Source organism: Balaenoptera borealis (assembly GCF_965194805.1).
Source record: "Balaenoptera borealis genome assembly, chromosome: 4".
NCBI lineage: Eukaryota > Metazoa > Chordata > Mammalia > Artiodactyla > Balaenopteridae > Balaenoptera > Balaenoptera borealis.
This window is the reverse complement of record NC_138861.1, coordinates 83,673,456-83,693,054: the sequence shown is the minus strand read 5'-3', so window position 1 is coordinate 83,693,054 and position 19,599 is coordinate 83,673,456. Positions and strand designations below refer to the sequence as shown.

The window sequence follows — 19,599 nt, the reverse complement described above, 5'->3', positions numbered from 1 at the left end:
GGGCATTTAAGTTGCTTCCATGACATGGCTATTGTAAATAGTGCTGCAGTGAACACTGGGGTGTGTGTGTTTTTTTCAATTGTGGTTTTTTCTTGGTGTATGCCCAGTAGTGGGATTGCAGGGTCATATGGTAATTCTATGTTTAGTTTTTTAAGGAACCTCCCTATTGTTCTCCATAGTGGCTGTATCAATTTACATTCCCACCAACAGTGCAAGAGGGTTCCCTTTTCTCCACACCCTCTCCAGCATTTGTTGTTTGTAGATTTTCTGATGATACCCATTCTAACTGGTGTGAGATGATACCTCATTGTAGTTTTGATTTGCATTTCTCTAATAGTGCTGTTGAGCAGCTTTTCATCTGCTTCTTGGCCATCTGTATGTCTTCTTTGGAGAAATGTCTATTTATGTCTTCTGCCCATTTTTGGATTGGGTTGTTTGTTTCTTTAATATTGAGCTGCATGAGCTGTTTATATACTTTGGAGATTAATCCTTTGTCCGTTGATTCATTTGCAAATATTTTCTCCCATTCTGAGGGTTGTCTTTTCGTCTTGTTTGTAGTTTCCTTTGCTTTGTAAAAGCTTTTAGGTTTCATTAGGTCCCATTTGCTTATTTTTGTTTTTATTTCCATTACTCTAGGAGGTGGGTCAAAAAAGATCTTGCTGTGATTTATGTCAAAGAGTGTTCTTCCTATGTTTTCATCTAAGAATTTTATAGTGTCTGGTCTTATATTTAGGTCTCTAATCCATTTTGAGATTATTTTTGTGTATGGTGTTAGGGAGTGTTCTAATTTCATTCTTTTACATGTAGCTGCCTGGTTTTCCCAGCACCACTTATTGAAGAGACTGTCTTTTCTCCATTGTATATCCTTGCCTCCTTTGTCATAGATTAGTTGACCATAGGTGCGTGGGTTTATCTCTGGGCTTTCTATCCTGTTCCATTGATCTATATCTCTGTTTTTGTGCCAGTACCGTATTGTCTTGATTACTGTAGCTTTGTAGTATAGCCTGAAGTCAGGGAGCCTGATTCCTCCAGCTCCGTTTTTTTCCCTCAAGACTGCTTTGGCTATTCGGGGTCTTCTGTATCTCCATACAAATTTTAAGATTTTTTGTTCTAGTTCTGTAAAAAAATGCCATTGGTAATTTGGTAGGGATTGCATTGAATCTGTAGATTGCTTTGGGTAATATAGTCATTTTCACAATATTGATTCTTCCAATCCAGGAACATGGTATATCTCTCCATCTGTTGTTATCATCTTTAATTTCTTTCATCAGTGTCTTATAGTTTTCTGCATACAGGTCTTTTGTCTCCCTAGGTAGGTTTATTCCTAGGTATTTTATTCTTTTTGTTATAGTGGCAAATGGGAGTGTTTCCTTAATTTCTCTTTCAGATTTTTCATCATTAGTATGTAGGAATGCAATAGATTTCTATGCATTAATTTTGTATCCTGCAGCTTTACCAAATTCATTGATTAGCTCTAGTAGTTTTCTGGTGGCATCTTTAGGATTCTCTATGTATAGTATCATGTCATCCGCAAACAGTGACAGTTTTACTTCTTCTTTTCCAATTTGTATTCCTTTTATTTCTTTTTGTTCTCTGATTGCTGTGGCTAGGACTTCCAAAACTATGTTGAGTAATAGTGGTGAGAGTGGACATCCTTGTCTTGTTCCTGATCTTAGAGGAATGCTTTCAGTTTTTCACCATTGAGAATGATGTTTGCTGTGGGTTTGTCATATGTGACCTTTATAATGTTGAGGTAGGTTCCCTCTATGCCCACTTTCTGGAGAGTTTTTATCATAAATGGGTATTGAATTTTGTCAAAAGCTTTTTCTGCATCTATTGAGATGATCATACGGTTTTTCTTCTTCCATTTTTTAATATGGTGTATCACATTGATTGATTTGCGTATATTGAAGAATCCTTGCATTCCTGGGATAAACCTCACTTGATCATGGTGTATGGTCCTTTTAATGTGTTGTTGGATTCTGTTTGCTAGTATTTTGTTGAGGATTTTTGCATCTATATTAATGAGTGACATTGGTCTGTAATTTTCTTTTTTTGTAGTATCTTTGTCTGGTTTTGGTATCAGGCTGATGGTGGCCTCATAGAATGAGTTTGGGAGTGTTCCTTCTTCTGCAATTTTTTGGAAGAGTTTGAGAAGGATGGGTGTTAGCTCTTCTGTAAATGTTTGATAGAATTCACCTGTGAAGCCATCTGGTCCTGGACTTTTGTTTGTTGGAAGATTTTTAATCATAGTTTCAATTTCATTACTTGTGATTGATCTGTTCATATTTTCTGTTTCTTCCTGGTTCAGCCTTGGAAGGTTATACCTTTCTAAGAGTTTTCTATTTCTTCCTGGTTGTCCATTTTATTGGCGTAGAGTTGCTTGTAGTAGCCTCTTAGGATGCTTTGAATTTCTGCGGTGTCTTTTGTAACTTCTCCTTTTTCATTTCTAATTTTAATGATTTGAGTCCTCTCCCTCTTTTTCTTGATGAGTCTGGCTAATGGTTTATCAATTTGTTTATCTTCTCAAAGAACCAGCTTTTAGTTTTATCGATCTTTGCTGTTGTTTTCTTTGTTTCTATTTCATTTATTTCTGCTCTGATCTTTATGATTTCTTTCCTTCTACTATGGGTTTTGTTTGTTCTTCTTTCTCTAGTTCTTTTAGGTGTAACATTAGGTTGTTTGTTTGAGATGTTGTTTCTTGAGGTAGGATTTTATTGCTGTAAACTTCCCTCTTAGAAATGCTTTTGCTGCATCCCATAGGTTTTGGATTGTCGTGTTTTCATTGTCATTTATCTCTAGGTATCCTTTGATTTCCTCTTTTGATTTCTTCAACGATCTCTTGGTTATTTAGTAATGTATTGTTTAGCCTCCACATGTTTGTGTTTTTTACGTTTTTTCCCCTGTAACTCATTTCTAATCTCATAGCGTTGTGGTCAGAAAAGATGCTTGATATGATTTCAATTTTCTTAAATTTACTGAGGCTTGATTTGTGACTCCAGGTGTGATCTATCCTGGAGAATGTTCCTTGTGCACTTGAGAAGAAAGTCTAATCTGCTGTTTTTGGATGGAATGTCTTATAAATATCAATTAAATCTATCTGGTCTGTTGTTTCATTTAAAGCTTCTGTTTTCTTATTTATTTTCGTTTTGGATGATCTGTCCATTGGTGTAAGTGAGGTGTTAAAGTCCCCCACTATTATTGTGTTACTGTCGATTTCCTCTTTTATAGCTGTTAGCAGTTGCCTTATGTATTGAGGTGCTCCTATGTTGGGTGCATATATATTGATAATTGTTATATCTTCTTCTTGGATTGATCCCTTGATCATTATGTAGTGTCCTTCCTTGTCTCTTGTAACCTTCTTTATTTTAAAGTCTATTTTATCTGATATGAGTATTGCTACTCCAGCTTTCTTTTGATTTCCATTTGCATGGAATATCTTTTTTCATCCCCTCACTTTCAGTCTGTATGTGTCCCTAGGTCTGAAGTGGGTCTCTTGTAGACAGAGACTACTGTCTCTGTCATATATATATATGGGTCTTGTTTATATATATATGGGTCTTGCATATATATGGGTCTTGTTTTTGTATCCATTCAGCGAGCCTGTGTCTTTTGGTTGGAGCATTTAATCCATTCACGTTTAAGGTAATTATTGATATGTGTGTTCCTGTTACCATTTTCTTAATTGTTTTGGGTTTGTTTTTGTAGGTCTTTTTCTTCTCTTGTGTTTCCCACTTAGAGAAGTTCCTTTAGCGTTTGTTGTAAAGCTGGTTTGGTGGTGCTGAATTCTCTTAGCTTTTGCTTGTTTATAAACCTTTTCATTTCTCCATGGAATCTGAATGAGATCCTTGACAGGTAGAGTAATCTTGGTTGTAGGTTCTTCCCTTTCATCACTTTAAATATGTCATGCCACTCCTTTCTGGCTTGTAGAGTTTCTGCTGAGAAATCAGCTGTTAACCTTATGGAAGTTCCCTTGTATGTTATTTGTCTTTTTTCCCTTGTTGCTTTCAATAATTTTTCTTTGTTTTTATTTTTTGGCAGTTTGATTACTATGTGTCTCGGCATGTTTCTCCTTGGATTTATCCTGTATGGGACTCTCTGCACTTCCTGGACTTGGGTGGCTGTTTCCTTTCCCATGTTAGGGAAGTTCTCGACTATAATCTCTTCAAATATTTTCTCTGGTCCTTTCTCTCTCTCTTCTCCTTCTGGAACCCCTATAATGCGAATGTTGTTGCATTTAATGTTGTCCCAGAGGTCTCTTAGACTGTTTTCATTTCTTTTCATTCTTTTTTCTTTATTCTGTTCCACAGCAGTGAGTTCCACTATTCTGTCTTCCAAGTCACCTATCTGTTCTTCTGCCTCAGTTATTCTGCTGTTGATTCCTTCTGTTGTATTTTTCATTTTGGTTATTGTATTGTTCATCTCTGTTTGTTCTTTAATTCTTGTAGGTCTTTGTTAAACATGTCTTGCATCTTCTCAATCTTTGCCTCCATTCTTTTTACTAAGTCCTGGATCATCTTCACTATCATTATTCTGAATTCTTTTTCTGGAAGGTTGCCTATCTCCACTTCATTTAGTTGTTTTTCTGGGGTTTTATCTTGTTCCCTCATCTGGTACATAGCCCTTTGTATTTTAATCTTGTCTATCTTTCTGTGAATGTGGTTTTTGTTCCACAGGCTGCAGGAATGTAGTTCTTCTTGCTTCTGCTGTCTGCCCTCTGGTGGATGAGGCTATTGTGTCTCTTTTTAAGAGAAGGAAAATATTCCTCCAAAGTCTCAGCAGACTTCTCCTCATGTCTCATTGGATTGAATTGGGTCACATGCCCACACCAAACCAAACCTTTGCCTAGAGTGATAAAACACCCATGCTGGGAAGGGCGATAGGTTCTGTATTCCCTTTTAAAAAGTGGCTACGTGGAGGACATCTAATAAAATCAAGTTCTGTTAGGAGGAAGAAGTGCAGTTGCTGGGGTAGCAACTGACCTTCGCCAAAATATGGCTGGCCTCCTTGGCCTGAGTCATTTTAATGGATTCGTGAACCACTGAGGAGTGTTCCTTAGAGAGATATGGAATATTCTGGTAACGTGACATGAGGGAACAAAAACTCACTTTTATTTGAACAAGTTAATTTAATTGGGAAATAAATGTTGTCATATAATCTATAGAATAGTGCAGGATAATGAACTCCCATCTAAGAGAGATAAAGCTACAGTTAGAGGAGGTATTTTGTTTTAGAAGTCATTATTAAAGATATGCTACAAAATTGCCTGTACAGAAGATTTACTTTCACTTTACTTTTTGAGTAACTTAAGCTTCTTGGAGAATAATTCTTTTCTAAGGCAGGTACATTAATACAAATATATGAAAAATGAGAGGCTGCAAGGAATGAGAAGAGAGTGAGATGGTGTGACTTCCTAGCAGTGGTTTATTTTTTAGGTGAAGACTTGAGGTGATTCTTTTTTTTAAAAAATTAATTAATTAATTAATTAATTAATTAATTAATTAATTAATTTGGCTGTGTTGGGTCTTCGTTTCTTTGCGAGGGCTTTCTCTAGTTGCGGCGAGTGGGGGCCACTCTTAATTGTGGTGCGCGGGCCTCTCACTGTCACGGCCTCTCTTGTTGCGGAGCACAAGCTCCAGACACGCAGGCTCAGTAGTTGTGGCTCATGGGCCTAGTTGCTCCGCAGCATGTGGGATCTTCCCAGACCAGGGCTCGAACCCGTGTCCCCTGCATTGGCATGCAGATTCTCAACCACTTCGCCACCAGGGAAGCCCAAGACTTGAGGTGATTCTTAATTAAGTTTTGCAGAGCCTTGCTGAGAAATTTGATCTCAGCACCTGAGATTTGTTCCCAGCAGGAGCTCACGAGCTTTAGTGGTTTGTAAGGATGACTGAAGAGTCTGGCAACCTCAGAACCATGACATCTGGGTTCAGAAGAACACAAAGAAGGACGCCTGACTTTTATGATTAGAAGATAATTTTTAAAAAGATATTTACAAGTGAGTAGAACTAGGTAAATATATCATGAATAAATCAGGTAGGCCTATCTAAGCAAAATTACAAAACAGATGATAATAAATGGTATGTGTTTTTTTGGAGACATCCACTTAAAAAGATGGATGTTTTTGAGTCCAGCTATCACTCAAGGTAGAATTAACAATAATTACTTTTTGACTAATAAAAAGAATATCTTTTTTCCTCCATTGTTAGTGGTTCTTGGTAGCAGCCTGTATAATTTCCTTAAAGGTCTGCATTGACATGGTTAGTGTAAGTTGTGCCCTTTCCCATTAGTATATAGCTATGGAATTTAAGAATGATTCTCCTTTTCAAAAAACATTTTCTTATTCTTCAGTTCTTGTTATTTGGCCAGGTAGCTACAAAATGATTTTATATTCGAGACCAACACAACTCTTAAAGGGGTATTTACCTGTTTATTGCTTCACATTTTATAATTTTATTTATAAAAATTTTAATATGAGCTTGAAATTTTAACCAATAACACTGAAAACACAGATCAAATTTGATTTTGTCGAAGTATTTGGACAAGAAATGGATCTCTTACTTGCCCCTACTAGAGCCATAGTTACTCTAAATATTCAGTTCTCCTTAAGACCTCTGCCAGGCATTATGCTTCGTGGCAACCCTAATGCCAGTCATTATGATGCCTGTAATCTATATATGAATCCTGGGCTCAAATTCCAGGTCTGCCACTTACTAGATGACTAAATTTGTAACTTGGGGCAAGATACTTAGTCTCTCTGTGCCTCAGTTTCCCCACCTATAAAACGGGAGCTAATAATATTATTTATCTCAAAGTTGTTATGAGGATTGAATTAGTTAAAATAGGTAAAGTCATTTAGAACAGTGTCTGGTCTAATAAGCGTGCAATAAGCATTAGCTAATATTATTCTAATAGTTATTTAGAAAAATAAAAACAATTTTCAATCCTTGCAAGAGATGGGTGGGGTCTGTTAAAAATCTTTATGGAGAAAATTATAAAACATTAAAAAATATTTTATATTAATTATTTTATATATGTTAAATATAATGCCTGAAAGTGGAGAGGTGCCATGTTCATAGATTCAAGGAATCCCATAACATAATGATGTACATAAAATTATATTAAGTCAAATTATAAATAAATTCATTTCCAGGCAAAATACCAATTAGGTTTTTTTTTGCCATGAAATTTGATGTTGATCCAAAATTTATATGGAAGAATCAAGATCCAAGAATAACCAAGACAAAGAACAAGATTGGAGAATTACCTTACCAGGTATCAATTCTCATTATAAAACTGTAGTAATTAAAACAGTGTGCTGTTAACTAGAGGTAAACTAGAAGGAAGGTGGAATAGAAAAGAGAATTCAAGAGACACCGACATAAAATGGAAATTTTTATTTTAAAAAAAGGTTGCAAATTAATGAGTGAAGGATAAACACTGTAGGGACAATTGGCTATCCACATTTAAAAATTAAACTATTTCTCTACTCAAACTGTATAAGAAAGAATAAAGATGCATGGAAGGTCTAAATGTAAACGTATATTTAGAAAGAACTGAAAGTACCCAGCCCAAAGTCATGATGATGAGGACACAGAGTAGGGTAGAGAGTTAGACTTCAGTTATATCTAGATTGATTTCTTTTTTACAAGACTGGAATCAGTTATGAATAGCTGGAATAGGGATATTTGCTATCTCAGTCACTCTATTTTTGTGTTTTCAAAATTTCTCAAAACGAAAAATACAGAAAATAAAAAATACAGAACATGACAACTCTGTAATTGATGAAGAAATTTTTCCTATTTTTTGGACTGAATTCTTGGGGACTTTCATACAAAAAGATTTGAAGTACCCTGCACATATCAGCATTTATATCAGAAAAGGCTAGCCCATCATGGATTCGAGTGTCCACCACAGAAGTGGACAGTTAGATAAAAAGAGCAGAAGATGTGGACTAGGACCAAGATAAAAGCATTGCCATAGTCATTCTTGGCTGAGAATTTCATCATTGGTCTTATAAAAAGAATTCATGCAAATACTGTCTTCACATTGTATGCTTTCATGTATTCAATCTATCGAACACATATTTATTGAATATCTAATCTGTATTAGGCGCGAAGCTAACTACTGAGGATTCAGCAGTGCAGGGCAAGATCCCTACGCTCAAGGTTAATCTGTAGTGAGAAGGACGTACTTCAAAATAATAATTACTCAGGTAAATATATCACTACAAAATTTGATCTTGCTATAAAAGAAAACTAATGACAATTGTGTTATCTGGAATTTATCCTCAAATTTACTGAAGAAAACACTTTATATTCAATAGTTAGAATCAGTTCTTTGCCAGTTACCAATTCATTGCCCCTCATCTCTAGTTCCACACATCATAATCCTGTGTAGAATTGTGAGTAAAAGGTGTTATATGTTTTCTTAGTTTGTGATTCATTAAAAAAAGGGGATGATTCTTTGCTCAAAACTTTGTTCCAGAGTTAAAGTCTGTGTAGTAGGTTGAATAATGGCTCCCGAAGGTATCCAGGTCCTAATCCCTGGAACCTGTGAATATAACCTTATTTGGAAATAGGGTCTTTGTGGATGTAATTAAATTAAGACAAGATTATACTATCTTAGAATGGACCCTAAATTCAATATGATTGGTATCCTTAAAAGAAGAAGAAATTTGCACAAGAAAATATCAAAACACTTGGAAACTAAACAGCACACTATAAATAAACACCATATTCTAAATATTCATAGAGGAAGTCTGAAAGGAAATGAAAAAAATGCATTGAACTGAATAAAAATGTACCATATTAAAGTTTGTGGGACATTCCTAAAGCACTTAAAAGGAAGTTTATAGCACTCAACACGTATATTTGAAAAGAGGAAAATTCTCAAATCAATAGTCTAAAGCTCTCACCTCAAGAACCTAGAAAAAGGAAGAGCAAAATAAACCCAAACCAAACAGAAGGAAGAAAATAATAAAGATAAAAGCAGAAATAAAAGAAAGTGAAAATAGAGAATAAAGAAAATCAATGAAACAAAGAGCTGGAACTATGAAAAACATCCATAAAGTTGACAACCCCTCTAGGAAGACTGTGTGAGGCAAAAAGAGAAAGGGCATGAATCACCAATATCAGGAAGAAAAGGGGATATCTCTAAAAACAATGCAGACATCAAAATGATGATAAGGGAATACTGCAAACAGTTCTATACACAGAAATTTGACAATTTAAATGAACTGAACAAATTCCTCAAAAAAAACAAACTATTGCATCTCACCCAATATGAAATAAATAATTTGAATAGCCCCATGAATACTAAGTAAATTGAATTTGTAATAAAAAAAATAAACTCCCTCAAAAGAAGTCTCCAAGTCCAGATTGTTTCACTAGAGAATCCTACTAACCACTTAAAGAATTAATACTAATTCTACAACATCTCTTCTAGAAAGAAGAAGAGAGGGAACCCTTCTTAATTTATTTCATGAAGCTTGTTTTACCCTGATACCAAAACCAGACAAAGACAGTACAAAAAAAAAAGAAAACCATAGACAATGTTTCTCATGAATATAGATGCAGAAATCAAAATCCTTAACAAAATATTGATAAATAGAATTCTTCAATATATGAAAAGAATTACATTCCACAACCAAATGGAGTTTATCCCAGGGATGCAAGAAGGAATTTAGAAGTCCATTGAATGGTTTTGTTTTTTAAAAAGATTTGAGCATAGAATAAAATATAAAACTATGGAAAATTTTTGTATTTACTTATTTTCTTTCTTTAAACACAGAGTATGCTCAATAGTGCTATGAAGTGCTCCGTGCTGTTTAGTATTATGTGAGCTGCACACACCCAGGAATATAATCTATGCTGTTGATTCTATTATCTTTTACTAGTTATACAATTTCCTTTACAACAAACTTATAGCAGTTTTGTTTTTGTGTATTTTCATAAATAGCATTTCAAGAAAACTATAAAATTGTTTTTATTTATTTATTTTTTATTGGAATATAGTTGCTTTACCATGTTGTGTCAGTTCCTTCTGTACAGCAGAGTGAATCAGCTATACGTATACATATATCCCCTCCCTCCCGGATTTCCTTCCCATCTAGGTCACCACAGAGCACCGAGTAGAGTTCCCTGTGCTATACAGTAGGTTCTCACTAGTTATCTATTTTATACATAGTAGTGTATATATGTCAATCCCAATCCCCCATTTCATCCCACCCCCCCTTTCCCTCCTTGGTGTCCATATGTTTGTTCTGTACGTCTGTGTCTCTATTTCTGCTTTGCAAGTAGGTTCATCTGTACCATTTTTCTAGATTCCACATATATGTGTTAATATACGATATTTGTTTTTCTCTTTCTGAGTTAGTTCACTCTCTATGACAGTCTCTAGGTCCATCCATGTCTCTGCCAGAGAAAACCATAATTCCAAAAGATACATGCACCCCAGTGTTCATTGCAGCACTATTTACAATAGCCAAAATTGTTTTTAAAATGAATATCTAAAATATCTAAAATCGCTGCATTGTTTTATTAATAATATGCATATTTTGGCTTGTTAAAATCATCTTAGTAAATGATTACACTTACAAATATAAATTTAGTTGAATCATTGCCTCTATTGAATATCCAGTGATCAAGCATTGTCAATTTCAAAAGGTCTTTAAATCAAAGCAGTCTTTCTCCTACTCCCTCTTAGAAATAAGTCATGAAAATGAAAGAGCATGCAATATATTTTTATCTAATATGAAATTAACATTAACGCTAGGAAATTATTTTAAATATTTTACAGAGAGTCTTGTTGAGATCCAGATCAAAGCACCTTTATGGCTGCCTTAGAATGTAATGTGCCAGTACCAAGCATCAGCTTTATTTTCATTTGGATCTGTATAGATATTATTTCTAGGTGTTTGAATGTTTTTTTATGTAAGATTACCTAGAATACATCCCAATGATTAGACCATAATGAAAGACAGTTTACATAGCTGAGTATTATCATTTTTCAATGGTAGGCAGTATAAACGAGAATAGAATAACAAAAGCAAACAAGAATGACAGAAACAACAACTAAAATTTTTTTTAAATCTTAAAAATTACATTTATCAAGGCGAGGATTTTTCTTCATAATTTTATCTGGAAATGGGTACAATATTGGTAGGTAGGAATGTGTAGTAGATTATTATTGTGTTTAATATTACTTTGTATAAAAATATTGGCATTCATGTTCCTAGGACCACTGTGGTTTTTATTTTTATGAAGACCCAGTAGCAAGCACATTTGTAACATGAAAGAGTTGGATTCAATTCCGTTTATGTAAACGCAACCTCATACACAGAGCTCATTAGTTTATCCTCAACTGATATATAAATTATTGAACCAATCTTCATCTGCCAGCTAAGTGGAATATGAGATCTCACAGCAATATTTATTAATTTCTATGAGGACTTTATTTCTACCCTGCTTCTGAAAGATACAAAGAGGAAATTGCAGCTTTTGTGGTTTCTTAAGGAATGAATACAGTCTAAATGACCCTAAACTTCAAGCAGGAGTTGAACTTTAGGATTTCTTTTGTTGGCTTACCTCCAGCTGCCTTATAAGAAGAACATGATTTTTGATTCATATTTATATTTTCAGATGTTGACTCATCCCCTTCACTGATTTTGTCTTTTTATTTAAGAAAATATCCTTCATGAATGATTGAATTGTTAGACTCATGCATCCATTTGCTCTGTCTCCTGATATTACAAAGACTTTTTTCAGAAAATGACATTACAAGATTCCTGGCAAATGATTGGATTGGCAAATAATTCAGGCAGATGTGAAAATAATATCAATGACAAATCAGAAAAATTCAATACATATAACAGTACCAAGCATTCATGAGGATGTGGGGGAAGATGAAACCACATACATGTTGGTTGGAGTGTAAATGGTTTGCTGACTTTGGAGAGCAATTTGTGAGTACTTTGTAGAGGTGAATTTGCACCTGGTGTCCATCCTACTATTTTATTACTTCTTTACCCTAGAAAACCTCAGGCATTTGTGCACAGGGAGAGTCTTTGAGCAGGTTTGTAACAAGGGAAAGAATCCGTTTAACAGTGCATAAATGTATAAACCATTGTTTATTCAAACAATTACTATGCAAAGATTTGTAATGAATGTTCCAGATCTACAAGAGTAAGTATGGTTTATTTCAAAAATGCAATGCTGAATAAAAAAGAGTAAGTTGCAAATTATACTTTAAGTATAATTCATTTATGTAGAATTTAAAAATAGTACTATTTATGGATGCTACATATGTAATGAAGTAGAAGAACATCATGAATATAATACACATCAGCATTAGGATAGTGGTTACTGCTGGGGAGGAAGATGGCAGATTGAGGAAGATGGCAGATTGAGGGTAGAGATGTAGGTGTAACATTTCATTTTTTAGAAAAGAAAGTGAAAGAATTGAAGTAAAGAAAGCAAAATATTAGTGTATGCTTAATCTTGGTATTTTAGCATTGTTACACTTACAGGTATCTGTCACATTGTATTTTGTACTCATATTTTTAAATGGTTTTATAGTTAAGGAAAAAAAATCCTAATTACTGGTTGTGAAGGGCTGAGTTCAACCAGGTGAATGTCAATTTCATGGGGTAAAATCACCCCATGAAGTAGGGAATTGAAGAGGTTTTCTCCTAAGCTGGCCCAAGGGAGTAGCAAGAGGAATTAATTTATCAAGGAATGAACTTTGAAAATAGACCAGGACATATTGCTATTCTCATGGGAACTTAATCTCTTTCAAATAGTCTTCTTTAAAGAAACCTTGAGAAGTTAACTTCTCCAATGCTCATATTTTCTCAGTAATAAAAAAAATAATGATAATAATATTGCATAACATTTAATAAGCACTTATATTCACATTCTGCTAATGATTTATACATTTGTCTCATCTAATCCTCACAATGTCTCTATGAAGTAGGTATTATTATAAACCACAGTTAAAGATGGGCCAAGTACTTTCCCTACTCACATGGCAGAGCTAGTACATTGCAATAGCAAGATTAACCATTAGAGGCCTTTACAGAACAATAGATTAATAAGTAAATCAGTGAAACATTAAAGGTAATGGGGATGGTCCTTTCAACATCCCTCTGCTCTCATTTTATAGTAGACTGCCCCACTGAGTTGCTACCAAAATAGTTTGATAATTAATTTAAGAAAGATTAAGTTTATGTACTGACAGACACTGTACCATCCCTTTTGAATATAACATTTAACAGAGTTTCTTTTTGTTTTAGTGCTAGGAACTTAAAAGCTAGTGAGTATGAATATGTGAATATTCAAAATATTTTTTAAACTTATATAAACATAAGTTTATATTAACGGACATCTGTCTAAATAGAAAAGACATTGCTACTTCTGAATTTCCTTCCACCTCAAAAAATTCTGTTTGTGTAGTTAGATTGATTAGATATTAATTCTACTTCTGAGAAATAATAATCTTTTTATTAAGAAATAGAAATTGCTCATTTGAGCATTAAAAGATTTTAAAATTGAGAAATTGTGTAGGTAGAGTTTTGATATAATAAAATCGAAGCAGAAAAATTACCTAAAATATACTTTATATTTTTTCCTCTCAGAAATAGGAGAAAACTGATGAGGATGGGGTGGTATTTTGTACTGGACCAAAAAAGCTAAGTTTCTGAAGTTATTTGGGAGGAGGCTTAAGTTTTATTTTAGAATTAATTGTAGTTAAATTTATTGAGCCATTAGATGCTCCTATAGGTAATTACTATTTTCCATGCACTGGACTGTGCCTTTTTACGAGTAGGATCTCACGCAGTCCTGACAACGTTGTGTACTCATTTTGCCGATGAGAAAACTGAGGCTGTGAGAGGGGAAGTAAAGGGCTCAAGGTCACACAACTTGAGAATAGCAGAGTCATGACTCAACCTAGAGTAGGATTCAGATCCAGGTAGGCAACTCTGCTTTTGTGCCTCCTTCAGTTTGTTATGGTGTCCCAGTGTGAAAACCTCTATAACTGGTTTTGGGAAGAGCAGGTGAATCTGAGCTCTGAAACCTGCAACCCTTTGTGTGTGTGTGTGTGTGTGTGTGTGTCAGGCTGAGCACTTTTTGCTTCTTTATGAGAAACAGTCATAATTAAGGGCAATAGCTTAAGGAAATCCCTCAATAAGAGAGTTCTTAAAGATGGGATAGAGTTTAATGAAAAAAATGTTCTGCTTGGAAAACATGCTAGGTAACTATGAATGGTTTTTTCTCCTTTTCATCCATAAAAAGGTTAGAAGTGTAGTACTCTGAATTACTTTTCAGGCAGAGAAACTATAAAACACTGTGAAATAGAGAAGCAGGATTCAGAATATTGCATTTTGTTTTTTATTACAAAAGAAATAAATGCACATGGTAGAAGATTAGAAAATACTGATAATCAAAGAAAAGAAAAAAATTTACAAAATCTGTAACTATCGTTGAGTGATAAACACCACCATTACCTTGGTGTGCATAACTCTATGTATGTTCTTTAAAAATCAAATCATGTTGTGGAACCTGTTTTGTTACTTGATTATAGCTTTTTTAAAGGTTAAAGGCATTTATTTTTGTACTTTAGGGCATAAATGGAGCTACAGAAATGTCGATACAATAAGTGTATATCCATGAGATTTTGGACTACCTTTCCATAAATCTCACTTGAATGCAGCGTTATTTTCTTCTGTTTTTTATTCAAGGTGGTGCATCACAATTATGATGTAGTCCTTTTTTTTTTTTCCTAAAGATTTTCTTTTTTTTTTGATGTGGACCATTTTTTAAAGTCTTTACTGAATTTGTTACAATGTTGCTTCTGTTTTTTATGTTTTGGTTTTTTGGCCGCGAGGCATGTGGGATCTTAGAACCCGCACCCCATGCATTGGAAGGCAAAGTCGTAACCACTGGACCACCAGGGAAGTTCCTATGATGTAGTTCTTGATGCTAGCTACTGGGTGACTGTCAGGACTTTCATGAAATGAACTGTGAAATTGACAAACCCATATGTCAATTATGGTTCTTCCAGGTTGGAAGACTAATCCAGGGCCAAAATTAAAACAGAGATAACCATAATTTTTGAAAGGTAGAAGAGATCCTACAGAGTGAGTATATATGTTACACACAAGGAAAGAGAGAAAATATTCCGAAACAGTGTCCAGGGCCATACAACTAGTTACTGGTGAGAGATTGCAACTGAAATCCAGCTGTTCTAACTTCTGGTCCATTGCTTTTTCATCTATTGCATGTGTCTCTCACTAAGGAGCCCATTTCATGAGATTGCAGAATAGCACTGTGTGGTCTGGCTTTCTTAGGGGCAATGTTTCCAACCTCCAGACTCATAGCCCTACATAAAGAGAGGGCTCCTGGGGGCTTCCCTGGTGGCGCAGTGGTTGAGAATCTGCCTGCTAATGCAGGGGACACGGGTTCGAGCCCTGGTCTGGGAAGATCCCACATGCCGCGGAGCGACTAGGCCCGTGAGCCACAACTACTGGAGCCTGTGCGTCTGGAGCCTGTGCTCCGCAACAAGAGAGGCCACGATAGTGAGAGGCCCGCGCACCGCGATGAAGAGTGGCCCCCGCTTGCCGCAACTAGAGAAAGCCCTCGCACAGAAACGAAGACCCAACACAGCCATAAGTAAATAAATAAATAATTAAAAAAAAAAAAAAAAAAGAGGGTTCCTGGGAACCTCTCCACCATTAAGAAATTCCACGAAGCAGAGTAATTGTCCCTATTAACTCTTTAAGTCCTGTCTATCATGGGAAGAAGAGAATGACCATTCCTGGATCTTAGGATTTAGGACAGCCATTGGAAAGATTTTTAAATTTATTTTTAAAGTCCTATGAGATATAAGGCATGGTGGGAGTTTAAGGTGGAGGGATAAATGTGGGGCAGAAGCTGGCCAGAAGATAGCCAAAGATTTAACTTCACCAATAGGAATGTTTTTCTTTCTTGTCCTCCCTCTGTCAGTTGTCATCATCCTCTTCATCATCACTATGATTTTTTAAAAAAATCTAATGTATCTCATACTCACTATAGTCAGACATTGAATTCAGTGTTTTCATATGCATTATCTCATTTAATCTTATGAATCAAATTGTTATTCCCGTCGTACAAATTAGCAAACTGAGGCTCAAGTGACCTTAAGTAATTTGGTCAAGGGCTTCCTAGCTGGTAATCCAGCTAGGATTCTAACTTAAGTCTTTGGGTCTCCAGAACCCATGCTCTTTACAATCTATTACACTATTCCTCTTATAAGCATCCGTGAGGGGTTGAGGTTCAAAAACCCATGTCAGATTGCAGAGTAGTCTTGAACTTGATATGGACAGTGGCATGAAAAGGAGGTCTGAGCTGGGGCACATGAGGTCTACGGCAGTGAGCTTTCTAGTTCACACAGTCCAGTACTAGAAATTTGATTTCTCTGTCTATCCTTGAGGTCATGCTGGGAGTGGGGGTGTGAGAAGGATCCAACATGATCAGGCTGAAGGTCAGAGCTGTACTATTTTTCTAGCAGGAAAGAGATGAAAATTAGGAATCAGGGCAGACATCCAGCTGGGTAGAATGCCTCTGAGATTCATGCCAGATGCTCATGAAGGTACCACGGGGACACAGTTCACTCTGAACACCCTACACACAGGCATTGATGTAGCAGACTAATTCCAGAAGAAATATGTGTATTTTTTACATATGACACCTGTTTCCAAAAAAGAAACTGTAGTGGAACTAAGTGCAGCTTACGTGTTATGCTCAGTTCTTGGCTAATGAGACCCTTATGTGTGTTCAGGCTCAAGACACAGATGGGAATGGTGAGGATCTCCAGCTAAAGAAAAAAATGCAAGTGACCATGGGGTGGTGAAGGAGCCTACTCAAGATAATAGATGTCACCCTGGGAAGTAGAGGGACAGATTTCTCTATCTATTGCTGCTGGTAAGGGGTGCACATTTTTCAATTTGAATATCTATAGCGGTAATTCTCAAAGTGTGGTCCCCAGACCAACAGCACCAGAATCACATGGGAATTTATTGGAAATGCACACTCTCAGGCTCCACCCCAAACCTAATTAATTAGACACTCTGAGGGTGATGACAGACCTTCCAGGTGACTGGGATGCAACTGAAGTCTGAGACCCACTCACCTGCAGCATTACAGCATTTATTTATCAAAGCAACCATATGACTTATGTACTGTCATCTTTGTTTTGCAGAAGGGAAATCCAGGAAATGTCAAGTTAATGTTAAGTATCATGCCCAAGATTACACAACTAGTAGATAGTAAAATTGAGATTAAACTTCACTGTTATATGGCTGTAGTTATGTATGCTTCCAGATATTTTTAACTTAACTGAATTTAATCTTTTAGTTAATGTGTTTGGATATTTTCTTCAGAGGTGATTACCATATCATGTATATCATATGTCATATCATGACATGTCATATATCATGCCATATATCATATATAATATTACATCATATTATATCACACTATATATTTATTTTGCCTCTAACATAACATTTAAATGATATAATAGGAGCCACCTTCTACATGGAATTATCTTGAAGAGCTTCCATATTATCCACCTTTCCCTCCTTTTCCCTTTAGCTCTTTTACTTCCACAATTTATTTTGAATTTCAATGCTATAAAAGTTGAGAATAGTCCAATAAGCAACACTATCTTCTTTATTTAGAATTACCAGTTAACATCTTGCCACATATGCTTTCTCTTTCTCTTTCTGTGTGTATATAATCATGTGTATCAAACATCAAACATTTTCCTGAATTATTAGAAATAAGTTGCAGATGTTATAACAGTTCACCTTTAAATAATTTAATGTGTATCTCCAAGGACAGGAACTTTCTCTTATATAACTACAATACCACTAGACACCAAATAAGTTTAACATTTGTTCAGTAATATAATCAACTATTTGGTCCATATTCAGATTTCTCCAATTATTAAAGAAAAATCACATGTTTTTTTAAATTCAAAATGCAACATAAATCATGCAATGCATTTTGCTGTCATGTCTTTTATTTATTTATTTATTTTTACTTTATTTTCTGAAGTGAAAAAATAAATTGTATTTTATTGCAAAAGAATTTACATTAAAATTAAGGGCTTCCTGCAACTATCAATCTAGATGTTTGCATAACATCTGAGATATTTTTATTCAAGTATTCATTTATTTATTTTTTGAATTTTATTTTAGTTATTTTTTTATACAGCAGGTTCTTATTAGTTATCCATTTTATACATTTTAGTGTATATATGTCAATCCCAATCCCACGTCTTTTTCATCTTGTTTATCTAGAGCCATCCCTCTGTCTTTTTGTTTGCTTTCATGCCATTGACATTTCCGGAGTGTGGGCTAGTTGTTTAGAAAAACGTCCCACTTCCCACTTGTGTACTTCCTGTTGCATCCCATTAGGTAGCACATGATGTCTGTTTGTGCCATTCTTGATGAACAGCTTGATTATTTAGGTAGGTGATGTCCACTATAGCTCTGCAACATAGAGGTACCCCTTCCTCTTGTAAATCAAAAGTGGTATGTGGGATGATACTTTGAGATCAAAGGATGGATTATCCTGCTTTTTAACAACTTTTCTCTGAATGGTGTTAGCATCCCTTTGGATCCTTGTCTGAATCAAATATCACACAGGGGGTTTCAAAATGGTGATTTTTTGAATTCTATTACTTCTACATTTATTTTCTGGCATTTTTCTAGAAGGAAGAACCCTGTCCTCCATCATTTTCCCCTTTTCCTCTCTTATTTTTTTATGTACTAGGTATTACGTATGTATGTATGTATGTGTTATCACTATTTACTTTGATTACATTTTCTTAATAATGTCATTTAATTTCATGTTTCAGGTTAATAAATCTATTATCTTTTGAAGAGAAATACATCATAATTTTTTTTTAAAGTATTTATTTATTTATTTATGGCTGTATTGGGTCTTCGTTTCTGTGCGAGGGCTTTCTCTAGTTGTGGCAAGTGGGAGCCACTCTTCATCGCGGTGCGTGGGCCTCTCACCATCGCGGCCTCTCTTGTTGCGGAGCACAGGCTCCAGATGCGCAGGCTCAGTGGTTGTGGCGCACGGGCCCAGCTGCTCCGCGGCACGTGGGATCTTCCCAGACCAGGGCTCGAACCCGTGCCCCCTGCATTGGCAGGCAGATTCTCAACCACTGTGCCACCAGGGAAGCCCCATCATAATTTTTGATGAATGATGCTAACTATATGGTCACTGGACTTATACCTAGATAGAAAAAAACAGAAAAAAGATTAGATAACTTGTGTATCAAATGGGAGGGTTCAGCCCTTTACTATTCTAGTTTTTATTACGCATTAGGACTTATTTGATGTATTTTGGGCAGAATGGAGGAGGGATGGCCAGAAAGAATCTTTTAGATTTGATTTTTTTTTTCAAATTCCTGTAATTATACTCTACTTTTAAGAGAAATCTGCTTTGAATTTGGGTCGTAGACTTGATCTATGGTGGATTTTTACATCTCTGTGAGTTCAATAGTCTTCTAGAAGTATTTTATATACATGTGAATATGACATGT

General features: G+C 35.3%; 1 protein-coding gene across 21 annotated transcripts in view; it reads left to right on the top strand.

The window, feature by feature from the left end:
* Positions 1 to 19,599, top strand: part of GRXCR1 (glutaredoxin and cysteine rich domain containing 1) — a 364,232-nt gene that overhangs the window by 18,587 nt on the left and 326,046 nt on the right. For 11 of the 21 annotated variants that reach the window (XR_014244108.1, XR_014244109.1, XR_014244110.1 and 8 more), the window contains exon 3: positions 16,819 to 16,961. The exons of 6 other annotated variants lie outside the window; for them this stretch is intronic. Coding sequence is in view for 2 of the 15 variants with exons in the window: in XM_082390741.1 (XP_082246867.1) it covers positions 16,913 to 16,961 (49 nt within the window). In the remaining 13 variants the exon portion in view is untranslated. Of the gene's footprint in view, positions 1 to 8,112; positions 8,216 to 16,818; positions 16,962 to 19,599 lie in introns of all 21 variants that reach the window. 4 more of the 21 variants (XM_082390742.1, XM_082390752.1, XM_082390740.1 and 1 more) reach the window with 2 other exon arrangements.